The 20,701-nt window shown below is 44.0% G+C and overlaps 1 protein-coding gene across 1 annotated transcript in view; it reads right to left on the bottom strand.

The window, feature by feature from the left end:
- Window positions 1–20,701, bottom strand: part of rbpjb (recombination signal binding protein for immunoglobulin kappa J region b) — a 47,848-nt gene that overhangs the window by 11,830 nt on the left and 15,317 nt on the right. The window contains exon 2 of the mRNA XM_030083723.1: window positions 4,920–4,958. Coding sequence (XP_029939583.1) covers window positions 4,920–4,958 — 39 coding nt within the window. The remainder of the gene's footprint in view (window positions 1–4,919; window positions 4,959–20,701) is intronic.

The raw sequence follows: 20,701 nt of genomic DNA, 5'->3' as shown, positions 1-20,701 counted from the left end.
TCACAGCGGCTCATCCTGTCAACGGCAGCAGCCGTGCTCACACCAGAGTTCCCTGAAGTCACCCCTCAACCGATAACGAACGTGACAACGGGCAAACGAAACACAATAGCTGAAAAAGTTGAAAAAAAAAAATAACAAAAAAGTAACACAATCCTATCCATGGAAACTTGTGTTGTGAAGCCAGGCATTGTTAAAACCCACAAAAGTTTCCAAGTGCGGAAACCGAGTTCAGAATATTACCAAATATGTCAGAACCAATTTTGGGGTGATGCACGTAAAACATCTGAGTAACTGCATCTGATGTCGTGTTGCAGCGCGGGGAGCTCTTGAGCTTGGATGCTCCATTTACTGACAGTGACAGACCTGAGAGTGCGTGAAAAAATACACACTACAGCGTATTTGTCTCCTCAGAAGTCATACATGCTTGTGCCAGGCACAGGACGGAAGGCAGACACTAGTTCTGAGCAGGCATGGTCGCAACAAGATGGGAAAATGAATGGAAATCTCTGCTTGAGTCAGACTATATGTGTCAAAAAGTTGCTCCAAATATTTACATTTGTGTCATCAATCAATGCAGGTATTTGCTTTATTGAACGTTGAAATTATTGGCCACAAAGACGCAGCTATGCGAGTATTTGAGCAGCAGAAGAATTGGAGACAGGAGCGCCTTCCAACGATAGCCAACAAAAAACTTTCTGAATAAATAAAGCAACAAGGAGAGTTTCTATTCCAGAGTCAAGCAGATATGATTCTGTAATCTAATCCGTTAAAATGACAAAACAGGATTTTTCTGTCATTGTTAACATTCTGGATCGATGACAAGAACAATTACTGAACAAAGATTATCTCGTCAAATCGATAGTGTCCGTTCAGAACTTCTAAACCATTTGTAGTTCCTGACGCCCAGGCGGCTCCATGAAAGTTTGAATGTTATCATCTGGAGTCGCGTGTGGATCAAACACAGACAGTAACACACCTCAAACAAAGGCTCTCGGACTGTTTCCAAACAGTCGGTGCCCTTTTAAGAGAGGTCTGAAAGAGACACTGTTCTGCAGCATCTAAATAAACCAAACACAGGATGTGACTAATGGCTGCGCTCAAACAAGGGCAGCGGGACTGGTTTATTCCCCGGTAGGTGGTTCGTCAAAACCCTGATCAGAAATCCTTTAAGGCGGCTGAGATACGAGCCAAATTATTAAAGCGAAATACAAGTCGAGCCAAAAATTTCCCGGTGATGGCTTTTATCGGTTCATGTGGTTTTCATTCGGCTAAGTCTGTAGACTTGACGCAACGGCTCTTTGATGTTTTCACACAGTGGAGAAATGTGTGCTACTGTTTGACTCACTTTTCCAGTGACTAAGTTCTCAGTGAGATAAAATACAAACGCAATAATCACTGAAAGTGCATGTAGCCCTGCACAGACTGCAGCTTCATGGAATTAATACCAGGTTGCTGGATTAATAATTACAAACTGGGTTGCTTTCTTTTTCCCAAATGAATTTTTAAGTCTTAGAATATGCATGTAAAATAATCTAACCTAATCCATTTTAAAGATTTACAGGCGTGCCGTAAATATGTGTTTAGTTTAAAGAGACACAGGTTTATCTGGACATCACAGCCATGTCAAACCAAATGCAGGAACGTCTGCACAAACGCATTCAAAGCAACAAAAAAAAAAAAAAAAAACATAGTAACAACTGTTGTCAACATTGTTTTTATCTGATGAATGAGTTGCAGCCGTATCTATATGTGATATCCACCAAGGACTGCGAGTGCGATAGCCAATGAAACATGCACGAAAAAATGAAAAACAACAACAACAAGAAACTTGTTTACTAGTTCAGATCGAACTGCACCGCACACATGAGCGCAGCCTGAAAACCTAAGAGGAACAGAAGGGGTCAGTGATGCTCAGGCAGATAGCAGGGACATCTGAGTAATCACTTATCTCTTACACAAAGCGAAACACAGACTCAGATAGAGAGTCGCTCTCTTTTCGAGAGCTGAAGGAGGAAGGAGAAGTGAGGGAGACAGTGACCAGTGCACAGCTGAACTTCCTGTGCGAGAGTGGCGTGCAGACGCGGAGCTAAAACATCTCTCTGCCCCATTTAAGACAAAAACAATGAAAAAAGGTCTCACAGCATGCATATTATATGAAGAAATCAACAACAACATATGTATATGAAACACAACCAGAATACAAGAAGAAAAGACAGAAAGTGGCGGGGAACAAAACACAAGTTGAGAACCAGAAGAACTTGATTGAAACCACAGGTCGTCTTTTTCATAGACTGAGAAAATAGAGAAAAGGGCATTCAAGCGAGAAAGGGAAGAGAGCGTGTGTGTGAGAGGAAAAACGGAACGGATAAAACAAAAGCTAAATGTATGAGAGGTGAGACCAGAATGTGCCAGACAGATTTACAAAAAGGGCTGCGCGTGTGTGGAAAGGCGAGAGAGCGAGCGAGAGAGAGAGAGAGAGAGAGGGAGGGGGGGGGCGAGTGCTGTTAGCCGGGGTAAAGATGCAATGGGGCAGACAGGCATCTGTCCCATACATCTGCCACAGCGTCTACGGCGGAGCGAGGCTGTCACAAGACCCCCTGTGAACGCACACACACGCTCAAACACACCCGCACAAAGAGCGCCCGGCCGCACTGACACACGCGCGCACTGTGAAATAGCTCAATTAAGATGATCAGACTGCAATTAGCACATGCCCCTGTGCGTCCCAAAAGGTAGATTACACACATTTGTCGTGTCAGGCCTGGGTTAAAACACTAACAATTAGCCACTTCGGGCGGCTCAGCCTCCGTTTTGAGCACATGCTCCGTTTGAAAATCCACCTCCAGACAAAACGCCTGAATCGGCGTTTGATGTCTGACCTCCAGAAAACCTTTTGCGAGTCTGGGAAATTGCTTCAAACAACGGGGTTCTTGCAACAGCTTGCGCTAGCTCTCGGCCCCGCCGTGTTCCTCCCGACGATACAAGGCGGCGTATCTCGTCTCGCCTCGTCTCGCCGTCCTGACACTTGTCAGACAGCCTACAGCGTCAACAGTGACTGAGGTGGATGGAAACAAACATCTCTAATTTACATGTGGTGTAATCTGAATGGCACATTGAGCAATCTGATGACAGAATGACAAAAAAGTAAATAAATAAAAAAGGACAAAATGTGAAATTTATCCAGAATGTCTCGGTGCACCTGGCTGCAGCGGCCTCTCCTGCTCTGCTGGTTTGTAAATATTCATAAAGTACACCAATTTGCTCCATGTTGCCTCAATCAAATCCATGTCGCATGTGACAAATGTGGAAACCGCAGCCGGCAGGGACCCTTTGGGTGACGTTTTGTCCAGTTAAAACAACTCTGATACGATTACTTAGTGCAAACGCACTGTGGACGTGAAGTGGAATAATACATGCCCGTCTCCAGTCGTGGCTTGCTCACACCTTTTCACATCGCAAGCAAAGGACTCAGCAGAGTTTCTGTTTGGAGAAACGGCCCGCGAGAGGGAAGCCCCTCAAACACCCAAGCCTGCACACTTTGGTGGTTTTTCTGTTTGTGTGTAGGTTTGCGCGAGTGTGTGAATCTGAGAGCCGTACGGCTGCATTGTCATGCTTTCCATTTCCACTCGAGTAGCCTTCTTGACAGTGAGGCCCTGCAGGACTCGGAGCTTTAGCCTTCCTAAAAAGCCCCTGTTGTCCGCCCTGCTGCTGCTGCTGCTGCTGCTGCTTCACTCAAGATCGTGAAGCTTTAGCTGCTCACGGGGGGTGGGGGGGGGGGACAAGTGGTTGTGAGTAAACGTGCAGACATGAGGACACTGTGGCAGATTTATGAAGAAACACTAAGAACAGGACATCATAAAGCACACGGGGGTACGGCCACATGCACACGCGAGAGGAGGTCCGCGTTGTGCCTGCAGGCTGCTGGGTAAAAAGCGTTTTGTGCCTGTCATATTTCTGGCCTTTCCAGAACCCATCAGATGAATCGGAGCCGGCGGATTGGCAGCACATGAATGAAGAGGGGGACACATCAAAAGGTGCTGGGGCCTCTTCTTTTTTTTTTTTAAACCCAGCTCGGCTGTTCCAGGCAGTGCGCAACCTCTCATTTTCCCCCCACTGAGCACCACGTGCAAAGCCTGAGCACACGAGCACACACAGGCAACCCCATGCCTCTTCCAAGTAACAAACACAAAGAACCAACAGGCAAACAAGTGCATAATAACACACACACACACACATTTGGCCTCGAACTCAGAAACCTCCATAAGTGAGCCACAACATCCATCAATGTTCCGTGCTCTTCCAAAATGGTATTCCAAAAGACTTGGAACAAGCTCGGGAGGACAGGAATAATGAAAAGCTCGCAGCGTGGCTCCTCACAGCTGCGCCGTGCGCACGTTTACACCGCACGTTCTCGGAAAAAGGTGATTTATGGCATCTCTGGTTTGTTTCTCCGACAAACCGCGGCTTCGAGAAATAAGGCTTTGTTTGAGCGCAGGCGTATTTAAAACATGTCCCGGAGGACTGGAGTCCCCGGAGATGAGTCTGCTGAACAGTCACCTGCAGGACGGCAGTGATGCATCACAGCAGGGGTCCGCAGACAACAGCCGCCACTTGGTGGGAAAAATGGTATTACACAGAACCACCTACTGTCAACACGACTCCAGCCGAGCAACTACGGCCATGGCGTTTATTTTCAATCCTCGGTTCATCAACAACAGAGATTAATTCATTAATTCATCCCCGATCGTTGGTGTGTTTATTAAAACAGGAGCTTCCTTAATAACGACTCCCAAGAAAGCCTCAGCAGTGCACATGCAGGAATAGAAGTACGGATACTACGAGGAAAACAAAAACAGAGTCAAGGCAGTGTGTGTGTGTGTGTGTGTGTGTGTGTGTGTGTGTGTGTGTGTAGTGCTCACCTTGTTAGGCGCTGTGGCTGAGGGCGCTCCCCGAACTTCCTGCAAAGACACAAAGTGAGAAGAAAAACATGAGTGGGCTGGTTATCAACCACAAACACACAGAGTAAATACTGCAGTGCAAAGCAGTGCACACACGCACGCACACACACACACACGAGGCACAGCCTTGACAGCGCGTGGAGGCAGTGTACCTCGGTTTGAGCAGGTGCGCACACTGAACTTTATACTCACCCATTTCTGACTCGAGCGCGTCAAAATAAATGCACAGTGGTGTAAAAGCAGCAGCGTTCATTTAAACAAGCGTTCCTCTCACTGCTACTATCAAATGACTGAAGCTCAACTACAGAAAGAGAAACAATTCACACATTGAAAATGAAATAAAACTCAAATATAAGTACTTTAAATGAGTTTGAATACAAATATTTTGTAATTTGACCTTGTTGTTTGACTATCTAAAACTTTCCTGAACTAGAAGAAAGAAAAAGGCATGAGGAAAACACACCGGAGTAACTTTCAGACTTCATGTTTGGGAATGTGAATCATCAGAACGGAGCTAGAAGTGCATCCGACTTGCTAATTTCCTCACAGTGCCTCCAGATCGGCGGTGCGCTGGAGCCCACGGCGAGTTTCACTCAATCTAAGGAAACGTGGAGCAATCTGAAGACTCGCCGCCGCTGAGATTTAACGGGGTGAATACTAATAATGGGGTGGGACAGCACTAATTTCAAGCCACAGTTATTTACAGCTCCGGCTCTGGGTGGTGTGAATTGCATTTAAAAGGAGGGCTGATTCATTTAATCTCCTGTGCCAGAGTATACAGAGCAGGCCTGTGTAAAACAACAGGTATTAAAAGCAGGGAGAAAAGACTGGAAATCTGTTAAAATATGAAATATTTTCAGCTTCTTGATTATTTTTACATGTGACAGACAACTTTCCATAGCATGCTTTTCAGGCCTGTGAATATGTCCACTGTGAACAATATACTATGGTTCATAAAATCAAATATTTCACATCTAATTCAACAGTTAAATGAATGATTTCCCATGCATAAGACATAGGAAGCACCACAGCTTTGCTATCCAGCGTCCGATGCTGCACGGTCAACCTTTTGACTCCAAACCCCGGAGTGAGGAGAACCAAGGGGAAGTGCAGGAATCGAAAACTGGGAAGCTGACACATGCCTCACTCTCGTTTCACTCTCTGAGCGTGTGCATCGCGGCGTTTCCCCTCAGCGTCGAGTTGTGACATGATGCTGCCCTTTGGCTTAATCATCGCCCCTCCTGCATCGTGGAGCTGGAGTCATCAAAAACAATTCAGCGCCGAAAACGGGTGACCGCTGAGCCGAGGTACGACCGAGCATGATGAGTCGGCAAAACTGAGGTTGAGTCATATCAGAAAGCTCTTAGTCACAGATCGCAAGCAGCAAGGAAACCACGACCAACACCGCATGTACAGAGCGCTTGCAACAGAGGACGACTCTTTCATCGTCGACTTCTTTTTTCGTGGTTAAACATTTACATGTGCAATACAGTCGGGTCACAAGTGTTAATGATATATCATGGGACTAAATCTGCAAAGGTGGAACAACTCCAAATATGTTTACACAGAAAGGCTGGAAAAAATATGAACAAATTCAAGCTTTGCAGCTATTATCAGCAACAAATCTCAACTAATGCCCCTAAAGATTCCCCCGAAAAAGAGCTGTGCATAGCCGACGCCTGAACTTAAACCCCCAGCCAGCTCTTTGGGAGCTTAAACAGAGAAAAAGTAAAAATAAAAGGATAAATCAATAAAAAAAAACCTCTTGGCTCCTCCCCTCTGCAGGTTGGCTTTCATCTCTGGGTTTTTAGCAGCACATGTGTTTGTCATGAAGCACGCGGCGCACGGCCCCATGAACCAAATAATTACAGTCTTATTAGTCTCGTACAGTCAAATTACAGCTTGCGTTATGGCGCACGCAGAGGTCTTTATTCAAGTGTGAATTCCACCTGCAAGCCTTTGGCAGCCTGTCAGTTATTGGCACGCTCGCCGGGCTGCAGCCTACAGCAAAGCATCATCCTCGCACACAGTGCAAGGGGGGAAAGCGCGGCTCGCGGTCTGTCCAATATGGTTCAGATTTGCATTCTGGGGGAAATTACGGCGTCGCGGTGAATTACCGCGGCGATGATTAAGATAGAAGTGGCGTGAAATATTTAGGGACGCAGCTGCAAAAAGTGAAAAATCAGGAATTATAAGGTGGCTTTAAAAAAAAAAAGAAGGAAAAAACCTGTTTCATTTCTAATGTGAGGCCAGCCCTCGGTTATGTTGATCATGGAATTGCACTCTGGGAGTGGTTCAAGTCTTTTGTCTGAATGTGAAAAACAAAACCACTCGTGGTAGAAATTTTAACACTCCTTTCATGGAATCATTGTTATGCTACGACTTACTGAATGACGACTTGATCAGAAAGTCGGCACAAGGAAAACTCGTGACACAATATGCTCGTAGATCACTGCTGGGCTCGCATAGATCTATCTTTAAGGACGAATACGGGTGAAATATTTGCCGCACGGGGACCCAGACAGCTGTTCTTCTTCACCACAAGGTCCTTGTCAACCACGTTTGCCTCCCGCCTCTGTCCTCCGTCACTAGACAACCTTCAAAGAGACGGCGTTTTTTTATCTGAGGGTCGCCGGCGTTCAGCGGCGGCGTCGTCATCCAACTCCGCTAATGGGTTGCATGCTAAGTGTGAAAGCTATCACGTGTGCTAAAATGTGTTTGGACAAGTATTTTAAGCAGCCCATGGAATTCTTAAGGATTAAAATCATTCCCAGATACATAACCTCAGCGTGTGTACAACCATGAGAGACTATCTTGGATTCTGGCGGTTCGATGCATGTGAAGCTGAGACTACCGAGGTTTTCTCGTCTGCCTACAAGGATTGAGAGTGAGCAATCCAGACTTTCTCCCTGTGTAGGAAGTGTTAGCTTTGCATGCCAATACATCTCGCGCGGCATCGATAAACACGGAGATAATGTGTCGCGCAACTGGTTTGGAGTTCTGGCACGCAGGCACACTGTGGAAAAAAAACATGATACCACAAAAAAAAAAAAAAAAAAACAGGATGAAAATAGCTGGAAAAAAAATAGAAGGGAGGCAAAGAGGCAACATGGGGATAAAGGGCAGGAGAGAGAGTGAGGGGGAGAGAAACTGAAAGCATGATTGGTGCAAGAGCTCGAAGGAGGGAACGGAGGTGGAATAATTATAAAGGAGGGCAATCAATAAGGTTCCCACAGTGAAACACTGATGCCTCAACTGGCTAATGGATTCCAGACGGCTCTCTCCTCTCCCTCCCCTCCTCCTCCTCCTCCTGCTTCGAAACCTCACCCGGCGAGGATGGGATACTGCAGGAACGGCGGAGGGTGAGATTAAACGAGAGGCGAGGCCAGGAGGAGAGGATGGTGCATTGTGGGGAGAGAGGGAGAGGAGATAAAACTTGAGGATTTAGAGGAGGATGTATCGGGAGCGGGAAGGTGAAGGAGCCCTGCACAGCCGAGAAACACTGATTTGTCATGACTGCGTTTTACTCACCATCTCTGGTTTAAAATGCTATAAAAGCACATTAAAAATGAAATTTAGAGCTATGTTTTAATTGCATGAATGCATTGAAAAAAACTAACCCATTCTCAAATGTCTCGATGCAGTGAAGCTCAGGGAAAAACAAAAAAAAAAAAAAAAAAAAAAAAAAAAAAAAACGCGAAAGAAAAAAAAGTCCAATGAGCCAATTCTGTGAAAAGCCGCCGTCCACATTTCCATTCACCTCCACACAAAGTCACATTTAGTAAACACCTGCTCGAGACACAAACACAAACAAGAGAACGAGAGGCGGCACAGGAAAACCACAAATGGTGGAGCTGCACAAGCACGCCGGCGATGCATCTGCAGATCGTCGAGTCGCTCGTCCAGACTGAACCAGTTTGGGGCGCCAGTATCACAACTGGTGAATCAGCTTAGAAGACGCTTCAACAAATACATTCATACATCGTAACGCCGCATATTTAACTACAGAAAAACACATGACACTGATTTCAACTAAATGCAAAATTCGAAAATTAGTTACGAATTTTTGATCGAATAAAAACTATTTAAATGTCTTAATCTGGTCATGTGCTCAACGGGGCTCAGGGTTAAGCAGTCGAGACCATCGGCTTTAAATTAAAAGTTTTTTTCTTTTTAAATCAAGAGTTAAAGGACCAATAAAATACTGAAAATTGAAATTAACTAATTAAAGAGCCGTCTAATCATTGCAGCTCTCCATTGCTTGTTCATAGTTCACATTTTTCCATTCAGCAATTTAGTTTTGAATAACTTTGTCCAACCATTGTAAAATTCTATTCCCGATGGGATCCAAACACAATGTTTGTATTCTGAATCTTTTGCGCATGAGGTCCCACTATGAGGAGTTGCTCGTGAGATTCTCTGTTATTCTTCCTTTATACTCCCCCCCTCCTCCATCCTCATCCTCATCATCATCATCATCTCGTACCGCTGCTATGTTTGGATACACTGGGGTGAAGGACACTATGGCCACAATAAAACTAGCTACAGTAAAATACCAGGAAGTGTAATTCAAATAAATGTGCGTAATGTAAAAACTGAAAACTGCATTAGTAAGTGCATGATGAGAAGTTTGAAGTTAAAGAAAATACATAAAAAGTAGTATATTGAAACGTAAATAATGTCCATTAATCATAAATGTGTTGCTTTAGTTGAGCTACAAGTACATAAATCATGGAGCCCACCTAAACGGTGCGGAACAAACAGTACACCGTATTACAAACAAATATTTCAGCGCTAAATATATAACATGAGTGGCACTGACACAAACTTTTTGGCTGTTTTGAGGCTTTTCATTAGAAATGTGATGAGTCCAGAAAACTGCAGAGCCATCTGTCTGATAGCTAATCCCAGCAGTGTGTGCGTGTGTGTGTGTGTATGAGTGTGTGTGTGGTGAAGGGGCATCAGAGGGGCCAAACAGGTGAGAAATCTAGGTTGGTCGAAATGCGTTTTATGGCAGGTGGGAAATATTATCCTCTCAAACTAAAAGGTTTTTAAGATTATTCTGAAAAATTTTAACTTTACTGTTTGATTGTGACTCTTATTTGTTTATTAATATCACTTCAAGCCATTGTGAGTTTGCCATGTGGCGTTTACACTCACAAAGACTAACATAAAACCAGAACTTCGGGGCAAATACACTGCAAAATCTACGTGCTTTCTGGAGTCAGTATAAGTCAGTATTTCTTTTCCATCTCATTTTCCATACTGGCACTTGAAAAGATGAACATCCCACCAGAAACCTGACGAAACGCTGATGCTGCTGGCTGAAAGTTTCAGACAAAACACACCAGAAAGGCCCGGAGAGCTGCGGTCGCACGTCACCTGTTTGTTTTGCTTAACGCGCGCATTAATCTGCGGCCGGGAGAGGGAACGCGGCGTAAAAAGTTCTGAGGCTGAGATTTCCATTTTGATGCTACTTTGCAAAAAACTGTCAGCTTCTGCTTTACGGTGATAAATTAGCGTCGCCAAATGAGTAGTTTTCAGTGCTGTTTGGAGCAAAACTGTAGCCAGGAAGCCATGGGAAGATTGTTAAAAGCGCCTTTACGCTGCCAAAGGCAATATTTGGAGAGGGGAATAAAATGCCTTGAATGTTAAGAGAAGTATGTGGGCATTAAACTGTTACGACTGAAATATCCTGAACAGTGTTACTCACTGGAGGCACTTCATACACGCAGGTACGCTCAGTCTGAGTAAGAGATTCATAATTAGCAGCAGATAGTTTGTTTGTTTGATAATATCTAAAAGCGTTTTCTGTCATTCTGGCTGCTTTGAAGCACACACAGATGGCCACAAATATTCAGATCCTGACACCAGGCTGACACTTTAATTTCTCAGAGGTTGAACACAAGAGCAGCCAGAGGGTGACGGACCATATTTCTGTTGTGGCTTATTTAAAAAAAAAAAAAAAAACCTCTAACCAGCAGCAGATACGACGCAGGGTGAGAATGAAACTTCCACAACAAGGCCTCCCCCCCCCCCCCTCCTCCTCAGGCCTCGTTCACAGACAACGCAGAGAACATCACTTAAATACAACTGGACAAGAGATGGCCGACAGTAGAAGAGTGGCACAAGACAGCAGAGTAATCAGATAATTGTAACGTTCACATCTGAATGCACTTCAGAAATGCGATAATGTTTCACTTCATTATCAGATTCAGAGTTAAACACATTATTTCCCTCACTTTAGTAGCTTTACAGCCTTATTTTTTTTTAAAAAAACCTATTTGGTTTCTTCCACCTTGATCTCAATCGCAAATAAAAAGGTGACACTTCGAAGGAGAAATTTTAATGTCAAAGGGCTTCAGGTGGGATGAAAAGCCTCCGACAGCTCTGAAATTAAAATGTAGGAAGTTACAACATAAAACCAATCGTCAAGCTGAGTTAATTTCTGTATTTTGCAAGTCGGCCCACAGGTTTGTTACCACTTAAGAGCAAGACGGCTTTCAAAAAAATATTTTCCTGACTTTAACAACGAAGACAAATTTTTCAGATGGTGCTTGGAATTGTGTTACACTTTGAAAAACATGGGCGAACGCTTACTTAGTCTACCTCCAAACCTCCAAATAATCCAGCAAAGCCAATTAACGCAGCACCATTTGTCAAAAGTTCCATCACACCATAACTTCTGTGCAAAAAGCTCGTTGTTTACCATTTATTTTTATTTGCATTGAAGAATGTCAGAGCGAACCAAACGAAAACCACAACTGTAGTGCCATTTTTCTTTTATTTGCAGCTTTAGCTTGAAGCAAGACGGCTACAAAAAGTGACCGCACCTTCAACATTAGCTGCCCTGCTGCACTTTCTGAAATATTAACAAAAGCAGAAATAGTTCAATGGATTATACTAAAAAAAGAATAAGTCATTCAGCTTTGCCTGATAGAAACTCCTGAAATAGCAATAAACCACCTTACTGTTGTTTACTTAATTAATGAATAGCATTTTTAAACACACTGCACTCCTCTTTTATGGCAAAGCTCCAAACCATTGTGTTAAAGTATTTAGCCAGTGACAACAACAGGAGCAGATATATACAAACAATAGATGTGGTTGAGAAATAATTGCTTTCACTGAGGGCCGCACCTCCGAGCAGCAGGCAGCATCCGTAACATGTCCATTCAAGCCAAACACACTCCTGGATACGATCTGCAACACACTGACGCTTTGGTAATAGCATAAAATTAACCTCTGGATGGAGCGAGGCGGGGGGGAGCGCTCTCATTTCGCTCTGACAGGTAGCGTGACACATGAGGTATTGGTGACAGGGAGGGGATGGCAGTTGCTATGAATAGAGGATCGACCACCCACCCACACATGCTAGCACACAAGCGCGCCGTAGCACACGTCAACACATGCACACGCAACGGGGGGCTGATTGAGAGAGTGTGAACTCGGCCTGCCGTTCAGACGGGGATGTGTTTGACAGCTGTGACTGACAGTCCAAACAGTGCTGAGGAAAAAACACACATCAACACCCCGAAGGCTCAGAAGAGACCAAAAATACACACCCTGACATGTCCTCGGCGCTGCGTGCCAGACGCGAAGCGCCGGCGCACAAGTGCGCCGACACGCATGTGCTTTTCGCTCTGCTGCTCGGGCACGCATCTGATACATCTTTAATCAAACAAACAGGAGCAAAGTCGCATCTTCTGTTCCTCACAAAGTTTTCCTTCACATGGCAACGTGTGTGGACTACAGCAAGGCCTAGCAAACTGTATTCATGCAGTACATGGTGTACCAAGTGTATTCCAAAGTGCTTCATAGTAGCAAATTTAAATTATTAGACTATCCAATTACTGAGAACAATTTGTAATCACTTAATATACTTATTTAAGGAATAATCTTAAAAAAACAAACAGAAACAACAGCTTTTGATTTCACAGAAGTCCTATAAAAGTAGCTTAACTGACACAAGTTATCTAACTATGCACATAAATATATTGCTACATGCTTTAAAAACAATCTTCACTTGTGTAGCGCCTTTCAGATAAGACGACGCAAAACACTGCGTCAGAAATGATCATCAGGAACACTGAGGGGGGGGATATCTGCAGGGAGTACAAACCTACACAAATACAATGAGATGAGGAGGGTGAGAATAGGTGGGACTTTAACGCATTACTATTCTAAAAAAAAAAATGAACGTGTTGTATTTTGCTATGGAAAGCATGACATATGTGTGACAATATAGAAAAGGTGCTGAAGCCAAAACAACTACATGAATGGAGGCCTGCAGTTACGCTTTAACAACTTGGACGGGTGGTTGGATGGATGAATGAGCTTAAACTAAGAAGGGGATGGAAGAACAGGAAGTGTTATGATGGTAGTGTGTAGTGAAAAGTCGCAATATCCTTTAAATTGGTGTTTCCTGGTCAGGAATAAAAGCACATTTCCGTTCAGGCTGAGACTCTGTAGATTGACCCCAACTCAACCCATTCACGCAAAATGGCACATCACCTAACTTCAACCGCCATGTGACGACGGTGCGATGGCAACATCAGTCTCTTGTTTAATCTCCTAGCACCCAACACAACAAAATCGCTCTCTTCGTAGGAACTGAGAGTCACTTCTAAGGAAACAGTTTCTCCTCTTCTAGGAACCGAGACAAAGTAACAATACAGTTAACTAACAACAATATGCCATCTTTGAGGAGCATTAGTTCACACTGCTGCAAGAAAAGCATGAATAAGGCAAACGGGGCATTTATGAATCATTGCAAACTCTCACTGTGGAGGACTAGTAAACAACACCGATGTTGCTCAAGAGTGAGCGGCTTTCAGTGAAGCACCCTGGGTGATATAAATAACAAACCTGTTTGCGAAACGTAGATGCACCTCTTGTTGGATTGCAAAACAAGTCAGATACCTAAGGAAACGCTGATTAGAGCTTAGATCTACACCCAACCTTGAGCTGACGGAAATCAAAAGACATTTTCCCCGCAGAGTACGGTACTATGAAAAACACATCCAGAGATCACAGGAACATGTATTTCAGAAAATCCCCAAAAAGTCTTCAGAGTTAAATCCCGATGCTGTTGAAATGATACTGAGGCTTTTCACATGTTCTGTCTAGATTTCAGACAAGAATACACACATGCATCTCTCTTTTGTAGACCTGGTGATTCTCAGGGGGCCACAAAGCAACACGCAGATGCCAAAGACCATCACTCTTGTGCTCATGGCGGAGGAGGGTGAGGGTGTAATCTCTAGAGTCAACTAACAGGCGTCATGTTCGAGCTTTTATGTGCACGTGGTCCAATTCACATTGTGGAGCCACACAATGGGTTTCTTAAGCAGGCACAAGAGGCTTCAATACACGCACAAGACATCAACAATGTAGCTCTAATAAGCAGTGTCTGTTCAGCTGCCTCTTTCTGTGGCGCTGGAACTCAAACCTGGTCCCAAAAACTGAAGTCGAGTTTAAATCTTGACACGCTAATCTGTCTTTCACACATCTGCCACACTTGCAAACCAGGGTGGGTTGCACATAAGGATCGACCGATATGGCTTTTTTAGGGCCGATGCCGATGCCAATTATTGGTACTTATGGAAACCGATAACCGATATGTTGAACCGATATTCATTTGCAGCAAAAATGAACATTTTGGCATCAAAATGTAGCTGTGGGTGGGACATTGTTCCACAGCCCAGAGTAGTGACTTAGTAGTGAAGTGACTAGTGAAGAGAGATGTGATGTGCTCAGTGGAAAACACTTCTACATTCATTATACTCAGGCCTTTTGTTTTCGTTCAGTTTATAATTGTGTGATTACTTTATTATTATTGTTATTATTATTACTGATACATGTAATTATATTTATCACACACACACACACACACACAATAATGCAGTCATCTCATCCATAACTTCCCCAAAACTCCAATATTCAACTATCTGTCGCTGCTGCTAACACAACTCTTTCCTTCATTTTCTTGTATTTTGTCCCCTGTATGTCCTGTACTGTAGGAATAAAAAATAATAATAGATTAAACAATGGAGAATCCTGGTTGAACTAAAGTTGTAGCTACTGTAACGCTAAAAAATATGTTAAAATCAATGTTATCACTAATCGATGCGCGCCCCCGTGGGGGGAGTCATTTTTCGGCAGGCAGTCTGTTCTCGGCACGGTAACCAGTCAACCCCCGGTCGCCCCGACCGACTCGGCCCCACGCGTCTTCTGTCACGCACTCACGCCACACATTGAAAACTGGAAAAAAAAATCAGCGGTCGGTCTGTGACAGGCTTGTGTTTGATTCCTCCCGGTTCCACAGCAGCGCGCCAGACACATTTACCGGTAATTTTTTTTTCAGTTTTCAATGTGTGGCGTGAGTGCGTGACGGAAGATGCGTGGGGCCGACTTGACTGTAATCCGCTGCCGGTTGACCGCTGCCGGCCGACCGCTCCCGGCGTCCCAGCGAGCGGGCTGTCCGCCGCCGGCGGGCCGCTCCTCGCGGCTATGCAGCCGCGCGCCGTGCTCTCCGGTTGGGAGACTTGAGGACAAACTGTGTGGTTCTGGTGACTGACGGGTCAGAGGCGGAGAATCTGCCTCAAGCTTCATGTTTGCCGTTCTTTGGAACTGGCTAGCTTAGCTACAAGCAAGCAGAAGTTGTTTGCTCATGTGATCACATCACAATGCATTATGGGAGCCGTAGTCAAGACAACTGACTGACAACCGGGTGGTCTTTATTACCGTATTTTCTGAAAGAAAAGGCGCACCGAAATATAAGGCAGACAGTTGGGCTTTGAGACAATTAGAGGCTTTTAGGTGCGCCTCATAGTGCGGGAAATACGGTAAAAAAAAATTTTTATCGGATATTGGTGGTAGGGCTGCACGATATTGGAAAAAACTGACATTGCGATTTTTTGGGGGCTTGCGATATATTGCGATATATATTGCGATATTAAAAATAGAAGAATTTTCACCAGATGACCTGAATAGCTCTATTTGGGGAGATGGCCACTTGAGAGAAATACGTGGTGTTTCATATCGCTTGTCGAGCATGCGGATCATTTTTTTAAATCCCTCTTTCACGATCGACGGTGTTCAATGGCACCATGTCTTTCGCTCGGCAAAAAGTTATTGCATCCGTGATTTGTCGATGCTGTTTGGAGTTCCTATCATACGGTGTTATGTCGGCAAAGGCTTCTGTAATTGTTTTTTGAGAAGATGAAGTTTCACCTGGGGTCTTTGGTTTTGCACTGGAAATACAGGAGCTTGTGATGGTGTTTCAAATGGTCCAACAGGTTTGACGTATTACCTCGTGTTAAGGCAACCACGACGACGCACTGTCGGCAGAGAACGTTTTTTTGTTCCGTATCGTCTTTTTTATAGCCGAAATACATCCAAATCTCACATGTTGGCCTTTTTATGGGGACTAAATTCTCCGTCGCTTCCTGCTGCATGTCGCCTGTGTTCAGAGTGTAGTCTGAGAGCCCCCCCCCCCCGCTGTGGAGGAGAGAGGGGAGAGGGGGGCGGTGAGTACCGAGCAGGAGGGAGGGAGAGAACGGCTGTGCGGAGCATGGAGGAGCTGGCTGCTTTTACGAAGCAAAACAAAAGTTAAAAATAATAGTAATAAAAAATATTGCACATCCTGCGATGTGACTATTGCACTTGTGCACATTGCGATGGCGATGTTCAAACGATATATTGTGCAGGCCTAATTGGTGGAAAAAAAGGCCGATGCTGATTATTAGAAAAATGCCCAATATCGGCCGATATTATCGGCCAGGCCAATAATTGGTCGATCCTTAGTTGCACACACCTCGTCACAGGCGGTGTGTGAATCTGAAACCACATTCTGAACTGCCTTTGCGGATTTGCATTTCCACATGCAGACTTTTTTTTTTTTTTTTTTTTCACCCGTCTCTGGCGCTCACACAGCTCCAGGACAGAGCGCACAAAACAGCAATATGGAGGAAAAGAGGTGGGATGAGGGATTAGACCTATAAAAAGGTGTCTGGTTTCCCTGCCTGAGGGCTGATAGCAGATATCACAACTCCTCTGAGTGGCTGTGCACCTCATTATCAACTCCGTTCTCCCTTGCAGCTTCCACTCGCCTCCACGGCCACTGGCTGCCTCAGCGACGCCAAATATGAGAGCAGGGGCTGTCAACAAGGAGTTAATGACAGAAACATTCATTTCAGACTAATTTTCCACATCTAGTTCAAACTGGTTCGACAAATGTTGGACAAAAAAGGCTCACAAATTGTGTTTTGTGCAGAATTGCAGCATGGCCTCGCGGCCCGGCTAACTTTGTTCCTTCTTTTTCTTAGCGACGCTCCGAGCGGAAAACCAGAAGAAAAAAAAAATTATCAAGAAACAAAAGTAGAAGCAGCCAAGAATTACCAGCAGTGTTATAAATAGAAACACAGGATGACCTATCGACTGTTTTTTTTTCACACTTTTTCAGTTTTGTTAAGACTGATGAGTTCCTACTTCATCCTTCTTAAAATATTTGTTCCTCAAATGTTGCTAATGACTGCATATTGATACCAAAAGAGAAAAGCATGGAGGCAAGCCGTGCTCAGATGACTGAAGCAAAAGGTTTCCTTTCACTGGAGGTGATTGATACAGCTTACAAATTATATCTTAGTGTTTCAGCTTCAATAGATTTTTTCTTCTTTTTTTTTTTTTTTTTTTGGGGGGGGGGGGGGGGGTTCGAGGAGCAAACCAGATCAAATCTATGTCCCTTAAAAGGTTGCAAAAGCCTAAAGTTTCTTCTATTTTCAGAACATGCTCTGTAGACTACCAGGTTCCCATGGGCTACCAATGATACAAACAGCCTTAATTATATTTTTATAGTAGCTTGAATTTTTTTCTGCTGTTTCAGTGACTTGCAAACACATTTAAGACACACTGGTGACTGTGTTTATGAGTGAGGATGGAATACAGTGCTGCATTCAACTGGAACTCTAGAATATGCAATAACTAGAACGCAGCAAAGTCAACATCTGTTTGAGACTATAGACGAAGTGTTTACACTTCAGCTGAGGGTGGAGCTAAAATATCTATTGGCCGCTGCTGGCTGGACTATGAATCATTCGCTTTATGTAACAACGAAGAGGGAACCTAAATTAAAATTCAAGTTAAGCTTTTCCAAAATGATTTTATGACGTTTCAAATAGGTTTATCGCTCAAGGGGAGTAATCATTTAAAATCAATGTGGTGCTTTAAAAAAAAAAAAAAAAAAAGCAAAGAAATGTCATGGCTGACAAGTGCTCTGACTGGAAAAGTCACTTGTGCTGAAGTTGAGTGGGTTCAGCTCCACCACTCAGTCGCTACTGTGCTAACTAGAAACATTTCTTGGACAAGACGATTTATGGGACTTTCTCACGGGGGACCACTCTAACCAAAAGCTTTCCCCGTGAACTGAGTGACTCTCTTTCTGTGTGTGTACTCGCACTGCCAAAAGGTACCACTGACGTCACATTACACATCGTGAGTAGAGTTTCCCCTGATATGACGGTATTCGTCCTCCTTTGTTGTGGCAGACAGCAATGTCAACTGAGAGAAAACTCAAGAAATTTACATTCCAGATTCAGAGCCACGTGGGGTTTGCATGCTCTTCCTGGGTAGGAATCTTCTCTACACCCGCTGTCTTTAACATGTACTTATATTTGAATTTCTGCTTGAAAAAATATGAATGGAATACAGTCTGTTATCAATAGGCACCATCCCTAAAACTTTTACACTTTACCAATGTCACAGTCAAGTAGCTTTTGCATGCTCGCTCCACTAGGGGGCATAAAAACAGAGGGCGAACAATACTTTTTTTACAATAAATTTGCAACAGGTGACAGCAGTTGTTCAAATTAGCTGGCTACTACTGTATTTTACTGTTCACAGAAATGATCTGGTAACCCTCGGGACAACGGACTGACAGGTTTTTGACATTTTGTTGTACTTCTCAGAAGGTCCTGGTTTCAAAAGTGTTCCTACAATCTTACATTATATCCATATCCTGCATCACCAGTTTGTTGTAAGGGAGGTTAAAAGCACTCACTCACAACAGGGATGAGAAAAGCCCCTCCTAAAGGCCTCCTTTTCATAAACAGACACGCGGCAGTCAAGCACAATGTTCACCTTCATGTGTGAGAAGAACACCATGAAACAGACAACCAGACAGCTGAACAGGAGCGTATTTATCAGGCAAATTAAATCAAATTAATCAAATTAAAGCCTGGAGCTAATTGGCCAGCCGATTAAAATACTCATTAAAGAATTGTGAAGGGTTAAAATGTGTATTTTAAGCTTATGAAGGACAAGAACAGGCTGACGTTAAGATAGAGTTTCTTGCTCATGACGTGTCTTAGAGGAAAATCAAAATCGCCTCCAAGCAAATGTGTTCGATTATCACTCAAATTGCGCTAGAACAGTTTGGAAATCCAAGCCCAGTGGCTGTGTCAGCCCATTGAATAATACCTGCAGACTTACGTCAGGCTGTGACACACACCGCTGCACCGTTACAACACGCGCTGAGCACAAGCATCGGTCTTTTCCTTTAACACGCTCGCTTCCTCAGCGGCGCTGCGCTATTCTGTGTGTGGCCTTCAGCACGGGTATTATCCACGCGTCTTTCGAGCGCATATTTAATCATTGAGGGGAAAAAAAATAAAAAATACTGTCGCTGTGAGGATAGCCAAGTTTGGGCACTATTTTAAGTCAGCCCTTGGAAGAGTGTCTGAGAGGAGGTTGTAGGCATGAGGGACAATGAGAAACACACAAATGGGGAGAGATTAGTGGGCGCAGAATCTCCCAGACAGCAAACAAGACAACAGAAAGATGTGGCTGGGTGTCGGAGGCTCGCTCTGTCCTTGGCACGGGTGCTTGGCATGTGGCACCCTGCATGCCGACGGCAGCAGCTGCCAAGCTGGGAGTGGTGAGGGCAGAGTCACTACAAATATGGCCACAGTCTTGCTTTTTAGCAGACTCACATTGGGAAAATCTGTCCGCAAGGGAAAGTGTCTGTGGAAAAACAGCGACGCATCAATTTAAGAGGCAGATTATTCAGTCTCAGGGATCAAATAGTAGCACTCATTCGTCAGACGCCACTCTTTACAGATACATTTTTGTTTATAACAGTTTCCCCCCGTGGGTGCTGCAAACCCGATTCGCCTCCAGGCTTAAAGTGACCCCCTGCTAGACTTAAGCATGAGGGATTTTGGTGTGTGTGCATTTTTAATCAGATTCAGAACGGTTCTCATCCCATAATACTATATGAATCTCTGATCTGCAGAAATATTCCCTCATTGCCATGGTGTGGGCATCAACAACTTTCCTATGCTTAAGTCAAATCAAGAGAAAAATACTGTGTTGTGTATCAGTGCATTTTGTTTTTTTCAATCATCGAACTCCGGTGTGTACATATTTGAAATCCCAAAAAGCATATAGAAGATTGAGACATAAAGTTACAAACTACACTGATTCTGTATATTGTAGGTATGTATTCGAAAACACAATAAATCATCAGACAACTAAGGTCATTTTCAGGTGGTAAAGTGCGCTGGCAGCGCAAACTTGACAAAACAAAGAAAACATGGGTAAACCAAACAATGGGCTCTGTGTGTGTCTGTCTGTGTGTGTGTTCAGCTATAACCAAAACAAAATCGAAAGTGAACTCAAATCAGAAAAATACACCACAAAACCACCCTGGCCAGTATGCAGTAACAGTACTCAGCATCTAATTA

Source organism: Salarias fasciatus, chromosome 3 (assembly GCF_902148845.1).
Source record: "Salarias fasciatus chromosome 3, fSalaFa1.1, whole genome shotgun sequence".
Classification (NCBI taxonomy): Eukaryota; Metazoa; Chordata; class Actinopteri; order Blenniiformes; family Blenniidae; genus Salarias; species Salarias fasciatus.
This window is presented reverse-complemented; position numbering and strand designations above follow the sequence as displayed.